General features: G+C 35.8%; 2 protein-coding genes across 2 annotated transcripts; both read left to right on the forward strand.

Moving 5' to 3' along the window:
- The first annotated feature begins 3,070 nt into the window (after window positions 1-3,070).
- LOC122060729 lies at window positions 3,071-5,411 on the forward strand. The gene is made up of 2 exons (XM_042623834.1): window positions 3,071-3,112; window positions 4,028-5,411. The coding sequence occupies exon 2, from the start codon at window positions 4,053-4,055 to the stop codon at window positions 5,409-5,411; it is 1,359 nt and encodes a 452-aa protein (XP_042479768.1). The 5' UTR covers window positions 3,071-3,112; window positions 4,028-4,052.
- An 8-nt stretch (window positions 5,412-5,419) lies between these two features.
- On the forward strand, window positions 5,420-7,880 carry LOC122060731. The gene is made up of 4 exons (XM_042623835.1): window positions 5,420-6,358; window positions 6,459-6,764; window positions 6,864-6,963; window positions 7,051-7,880. The coding sequence occupies exons 1-4, from the start codon at window positions 5,754-5,756 to the stop codon at window positions 7,642-7,644; spliced, it is 1,605 nt and encodes a 534-aa protein (XP_042479769.1). The 5' UTR covers window positions 5,420-5,753; the 3' UTR covers window positions 7,645-7,880.
- Window positions 7,881-7,891: the final 11 nt, after the last annotated feature.

The raw sequence follows: 7,891 nt of genomic DNA on the forward strand, positions 1-7,891 counted from the left end.
CATGGCATTTCCACGATCAAATAATATTTTATTCTGGTTCACTGCAAAAAAAGTGGGCAAAAACCGCACTTGGGCGGGGGCCTATGGCCGCGGTTGCCGAGGACCACGGCTAAATAGGCTCTATTGCCGCAGATTTTAGAGAGTGTGACCATTTGTATATCATTAACCACGGTTTAACAAAACTGTGGCTATAGAGAAATCAATAGTCACGTTTGTTATAAACCGCGGCCATATGTAGAACACTTACCACGGTTCTTTAGAACCGTGGCAATTGATATGGTCTATAGCCACGGTTATACAAAATGTGGCCATACATACCTACCAATTGCCGCGGTTATAAATAACCGTGGCCATATATATATCTATTGCCGTAGCTATAAATACATAAATGGCCACAGTTATTTATAACCGCGGCTAAAGACATGTTTATTATTTTATATTTATTTTACAGTTATCCAACATGCTATTATATCTCTTAATGTAATAATAATAATAATAATAATAATAATTAATTAATTATTGGATTTTTCAAGGTTCTGCTCACAATTTCATGATCGACCAACGATAACCCTTGAAATAGAATCTTTTCACCTGAAACTCCAATTGACATGATATCAGTGTTATTTGATCCCCCTTTTAGATTAAGTGGTTTTGACCTAATGTTTTTAAATGTTCGTTGTCCCCTTACAATTATATGGTCCTATCATTGTCAGCCAATGAGGACCCTCGTATAAGTTGTAAGGTATAAGTTTAAAATGGTCCAAAAAATTATTTTCTTAAAAATAAGGGTAAATCAGTCCTATCCAGTTAGTTCTAAGGTATAAGTTTAAAATGGTCCAATCCTTGATACTGATCCAATCCTTACCAATCCATACCGATCCACTAGTAAGTTGTAAGGTATAAGTTTAAAATGGTCCAAAAATTTGTTTTCTTAAAAAATAAAGGTAAATCGGTCCTATCTAAATTGAGACCGACCAGTATGTATTAATATTGGTTGAGACCAATCCCCAAGTTTTAAAACATTGTATTAGATCAAGACTGACCAATTAAGAATTGAAGTTCCTTAACTATTAAACTCATTCATTCCCATACTAAAATTGATTCAACCCGACATAAATCAAACTGAACTAAGTTTTTGACACTAGAGTTTCTAAAATTGGGCAAGCCGATTGATGAATCAGTCGATTCAGATCAAAATCGATAGACAACGATCCCAATTTCCACCATATCTAACCATACTACTTGAATTGGAATCAGATCCGAATCAATTCCTTGAATTTGACAGTTTCATGAGCCGATCGCCAATTCCTGAACCAATAATCTAGTTGTCACCACAAAATACCCCAGATCCAGTTGGATCAGACTGATTCAAGTTGAAGTCCAAATCAACTCTAAATGATTCAATCCTAGATAAGACAGGTAAAAATTAGGGTAATATATGGTAACCAAAATAAGATAGGTAAAAATTATCAAAGTATCAGGTTAACCAATTATGTCTGCTAAAAAATTTATGTAATATTTGGTTACCAATTACAACGGCTAAAAATTTTCCATAATATTAATTTGGTTACCATATATGACGTCTAAAAAGTTACCATAGTATATAGTCAACCACATACTTTTTTTTTTCGATGCATTCCTAAATATTGGTGAACCAAATTTATCGCAGATGGTTAATCAAATAACCTCAAAAAAAAAATAAAAAAATATTCTAATAGTGCAATGGGAATCAAATGACCTGGAATATATATCAATGGCCGTCCAAGGAGGAATCTTCAGAGAAAGTGTAATCTACGCTAAGAGAGACCGGCTATGATAAAGTGGAACAAGTGAGGCTCTAAGCAATGCTGATTGCGGATAATATAACAAGAAAGATCCAATAAGAACCAGTTTCCTTTCACCTACAGAAGATAGAGAGGACATACGATTCGTCATTTACCACGATATATAACTTTTGGATTGGAATGGTAAAAAATGTTTTCAATTTTTTACAATAAGAAAGAAGTGAAAGTTTATAATGAAAGCACATCATTTATTTAAAATATTGTATGTACATGATATCGATACTATCCGAATCAAGTTTACATATGAGAACAATCTCATACATCCTTGATTTGTGGATTTGGAATCTATTAAATAAAAGAGAGAGAAAATGGATTCAAATCCACGAATCAAGGACATACGAGATTGTTCTCGTACGAGAACCTGATCCACTCTCGATATCGTAACAATTGCCATCAATAGAAGGGTACATTAGATTGATCCATATCAATATTGGGATGACAAAGATCGATACTTAATACCAATACGAATACTACTATCGATACCTAACTTAGGTGTGAATATAATAAATGAAAAAGAAGAGAAGACCAAGTGGCATTGTGGTAGTTAATAGGGGGTTGGAATGGGGACGTTTTGTACATTTATAGTCACTTAATGTATTACTATGCTTTGATTAGTAATGCTTTTATTTAAAATAAAAATAATAATAATAATGCTTTTAAAAGTTAATGGTTAAATTAAAGGAGGGATTGGGTCCCTGTATGTGTACATTCCCTCATCAACTTTTCATTTTCCCTCCAAACTGTTCCCGCTAATAAGAAGAAGAGGGCAGGTTCCCGGCTTCCCACAACCAAAACAATATTAGAGTTGTGTGCACGGGTTTCTCTCGCTTATACCCTGATCGAATACTCTCAATCTCTTCTATGAATACACCTAATTGCTAGCATTGCTCTTGATCTTCCGAATGCACCCTGCTGAGAACCTTTTCAAGGACTATGTTAGAGATGGAGGGAAGGTCACACACCTGCTCTTGAGTAGAGGAGTACAGGTATGATGATTCCTCTCTTTTATTCTCTTTTTGCTTCTTCATCTTCGGTTCCTGCAAATTTTTATTTATTTATCCTGCTTTTGCGCAGAGGGAGAAGAGAACTCCTCCGCACTCTACCCTTGTACTGAAGATAGGTATGATTTCTTCTCCCTTTTATTCTCTCTTTCTACTTCTTATTCTACTCTATTCCATCTTCTTGTCATCTTTTGTTCCTAGATTTTTTTCTTTTTTTTCCAGAAAACCTTGCTCTGTTTCACTTTCTGCTTCTCAATTAGCTCAACAGTAAGTACTTTGTTTGATTAGTTTTTTTATGGTAGGATTTAGTTTTTCGATGGTAAGTACTTTGTTTGAGTTGTTTGATTTAGTTAGGGTTTGCGAAGTTATCTTGTTTAGGATCTTGTAAGGATGGCAATTGGTGTGGGGACTAGGATCTTATGATGATTAAGCTTCATTATAGCCTATTTTTGGATCTCAATTAAGAATGCTATTGCCTTGTTGTTTCATTGTAGTTTATAACAGAAAATTTTTGTTGATACAAGTCTCTACAACTACTTTTTAATAAAGGGAAAATTTTCCTTTAAACCTGATAAGTAGCTGTTGACTAACACAAGAGCTAAGTGGGTGCAAAGAATAACTTCTTCTGGTTCTTCCAACCAGAAAGGGTAATTGTTTACAGAGTATGTTTATTTTTAGAAAATGAAAAATCATGAAAAGTAAAGAAAACTACAACACTAGAAATGTTCATTTGCAAGGAGGAAAATTATATAGTTTAATTGTTGACTAGCAGCTTGAACTTGCTACCAAAACAAAGTGTGTGTTTTATTGTGGATGTTGCATGCTTGAAACAATACTCTTTTTAGTTTTTAAGGAAGATAGGTAGTCCATGTTCATTAGGTGTTTTTGTATGTTAAAGAGTTTATAGTCCATGTTTATTATGGTGGTTCTGTAACTTTATGTTAAGAGTTTGCTTCTATTTCATGTGTGACTGGTAATGACTTCATTTATAAGTGGTATGGCTCAATGTTGAGTTGGTGAGAGTTTGATGCATGCATATTCTTCCATTGGTTCATCCATTTACAGTACACTGCCTATCATCTGATGCCTTGAAGAAGTGTAATTTCTCATTGCATAGTTGTAGTAGCATGTACATCTCATTACAGGCTTGAATTTATTGTTCTAGTACTACTCTTCCAACAGGTGGAAACTATATTATATAAATCAAATGGATAGGAGTTGGATTGAGAAGGGACGGGTAACAGCATATCGTGCAACTGATCCATACTTAGCCGGCGTAAATACTTTCCTAGAGTTTGCATTTTCCAAAGTACCCACAGGAGGGAAGATTTCATGCCCATGTAAAAATTGTGTTAATCATTTTATGAGAACATGGGATGAAGTGGAGGAACATTTGATATGTGATGGAATGATGAAGAACTACACATTTTGGCATTTTCATGGAGAAGTTGAATCTATTGATACAACAATCGAAAACATTGTGGATGACGAAGAAGAATACACCGAAATTATTGTGGATGATGAAGATGAATGCATAGATATTATTAATATGCATGACATAATTCATGATGTGTTCCCTGAAAATGCATGTGAAGGAGCTGGTGCTACTGCCACAAGTGGACAAAGAGAAGGTATAGGAGATGAGGAAGGAAGTTTTTTTAGATTGAAGACAGATGCAGAGGTAGAATTGTATCCAGGGTGCAAGGAATTCTCAAAATTGTCCTTCACTATTGCACTTTATCACATAAAATGTCTAGGTAAGTGGAGTGACAAATCTTTTGAAATGTTGTTGGGTTTATTGAATAGAGCTCTACCGCAGGATAATACTTTGCCAAAGTCTTTGTATGAAACAAAGAAGGTAATTAAAGACTTAAGACTCAATTACAACAACATTGATGCATGCCCTAAGAATTGTATGTTATATTGGAAGGAGTCATCCAAACTTGAGTCCTGTCTCAAATGTGGCACACCAAGGTATAAATCCATACACACCAAGTCACCGGTCAAAACATTACGACACTTTCCTTTGATACCAAGGTTGCAAAGATTATATATGTCATCAGTAACATCATCTAAAATGACATGGCATAAAGATCAGCGTGCAAATGATGGGAAATTGCGTCATCCTGCAGATGCAAAAGCTTGGAAGGATTTTGACAGACGACATCCAAATTTCAGTGAAGATCCACGTAATGTTAGACTCGGGTTGGCAAGTGATGGCTTCAGTCCAAATAATTCTCTAAGCAATTCGCAGAGCATATGGCCCGTTGTTGTGGTACCGTATAACTTGCCACCATGGTTGTGCATGAAACAAACATCATTTATATTAACATTGCTAATTCCAGGTCCTAAACAGCCTGGAAATGATATAGATGTGTATTTACAGCCTTTGATAGATGAGTTGAAGTTATTGTGGGATACTGGTGTTGACACATACGATTCATTTAAGAAAGAAACATTCAACTTACGTGCATGCCTTTTATGGACAATTAATGATTTTCCTGCATATGCCAACCTATCAGGATGGAGCACTAAAGGTGCATTTGCGTGTCCATGTTGCAACTGAGAGAATGTGTCAACTTGGCTGAAAAATGGTGGTAAGCATTGTTACCTAGGCCATCGTAGGTTCATCGACAAGAATCATAAATATCGAAGATATAAGAGATGGTTTAATGGTCAGGTAGAGCTTAGGGAAGCACCTCAGCCTCCTACAGGTACTGATGTGTTAGCACAATTGGAAAATGTTGTGTTTCCTGCATTTGGAAAGGGTTCAACTAAGGAGAAAAATGCAACCAAAAGGAAGAGAGTTGGAGGTCCACCACAACTACCACTTAATTGGAAGAAGAAAAGTATTTTTTTTGAGTTGTCTTATTGGAAAGATAATCTACTACGCCACAATCTAGATGTAATGCATATAGAAAAGAATGTGTGCGAAAGCATTTATCATACATTATTGGATATGAAAGACAAATCAAAGGATAACATCAAAGCCCGTCTAGATTTGGTGGAAATGAACATTAGGCCATCTTTACATCCACAAAGGATTGAGGGCAGCAACAAAATCATTCTACCTCCCGCAAGCCATACAATGTCTAAGAAAGAGAAAGAATTGTTTTGCAAAGCTTTGGAGGGGTTGAAGTTCCCTGAAAGTTATGCGGGAAATATATCACGATGTGTGAATGTGAATAAGAGGAATATTTCTGGATTGAAAAGCCATGATTGCCATGTTTTGATGCAACAACTCCTTCCTTTGGCACTACGAGTACACCCAACCAAGAATGTTCAGTTAGTGTTGCTTTCATTGAGTTCGTTTTTTCGTGGGTTATGTTCTAAAGTTGGTACATCAGAAGATTTTAACAAACTTGAAGAACGTATTGCAGAAACACTATGCCATCTTGAGAGAATCTTCCCACCTGCATTCTTTGATATTATGGTTCATTTACTAATTCACTTACCACGAGAGGCAGTGTTAGGTGGACCCGTACAGTACAGATGGATGTATCCTTTCGAAAGGTTGGTTTGTAGTCTTCATTCAAAGACTTCTTATGTTTCTTTTTTTAATTCTACATTTGATTTTGTGGATGAAATTAAGTTAATCCTTGTATCAAAATAGGTTCAACAAGACTCTAAAGGACTATAAGCGTAATCAAAGTAAAATAGAAGGGTCTATTTCGGAAGGATATCTTGATGATGAATGCCTCACATTTTGTTCTAGTCACTTCGAAGGTATTGAGACTAGGTGGACCCGCCCCATAAGGAATATTGGTAGTGGGGAACATCAAATGGACAAGCATTGGATATTCTCATGCATCGGTAGACCATTGGGGCGTCCTAAGATGATACGATTAGAGCCAAAGGAGATAAGCCAAGCACATCGATATGTGCTTCTCCATTACGATGCCATCGATACATATCGAGAGTAAGTGCCTAAATTAAAATTTTCTAATTCTTTGACTCAACTATTATTTTATTTAACATTTCTAATTCATTTGCTGTAATATGATATCTTATAATGTATACGTCACAAGGAAGAGCTTATGAGGAGTTTAGGCAATAGAAGTAGTCCCTACAGGGACAAGGTGCATGCAGAAAAATTTCCGGAGTGGTTCAGATGTCAAGTAAGTAGTAATATGTATTATTGTGCAATGTAATAGATAATTAGAAGCCATTGTTAGTTGCATAACAAATAAGCTTGAATTGTATAGGTGGACATGCAACGCCAAAGCGGAGAAGTGGTTCCAGACATTATTAAATGGTTGGCTAATGGACCCTTTTCGGATGCAAAAAAATACACAGGTTATATATATAACGGCATAAGGTATCACGTAAAGGATCGCGAAACCAAACGGCGAACGCAAAATAGTGGGGTGTTAGTAACGGCAGAAATTGAACTCTACTATGGTGTGTTGAAGGAAGTAGTTGAGTTAGAGTATTGCGGGGATCTTAGAACAATTTTATTTCGAGTTGATTGGGCAAATACACAGAATGGGGTGCTTAAAGAAGACATCGGATTTAGACGTGTGAACTTCAGTCATTTGATGCATTCCGGTGAAAATATGCTTGATGACCCTTTTGTCTTTCCAAGACAAACAGAGCAAGTGTTTTATGTGTCAGACCCTTTAAATGAGGGTTGGTGTCTTGTTGTAAAAGCTGACTTACGTGATACATTTGATATCAATGGTGATCTGACAGAGGAACATCACCAACCTATACAAATGGGAGAAAGGGATGATGATGATGCTGATCTTAACATGACAAGAACTGACTTGGATGGAATAGTAGTTGACACCCCTATTTGAACGGAAGTTTCCTTTTTCTTGCCTACATTCTCTCTCCATAAGTTTATCATGTCTTCTTATGGTTTGACTGGTCAACAATGGTTTTGATTGAAGTATAAGTCTTCCAGAAGGTTTTTTTTTTTTTTAAGTTTTCTGTTGTCCTTTATTATTTTCCTTACTGAACAAGTTAGTATCTTTTAGTATCTTTTATTTTTATTCTATGTGTCTAGGTTGTAATCTATACTAGTTTAACAAGAAAGTTCAACAG

Source organism: Macadamia integrifolia, chromosome 14 (assembly GCF_013358625.1).
Source record: "Macadamia integrifolia cultivar HAES 741 chromosome 14, SCU_Mint_v3, whole genome shotgun sequence".
NCBI lineage: Eukaryota > Viridiplantae > Streptophyta > Magnoliopsida > Proteales > Proteaceae > Macadamia > Macadamia integrifolia.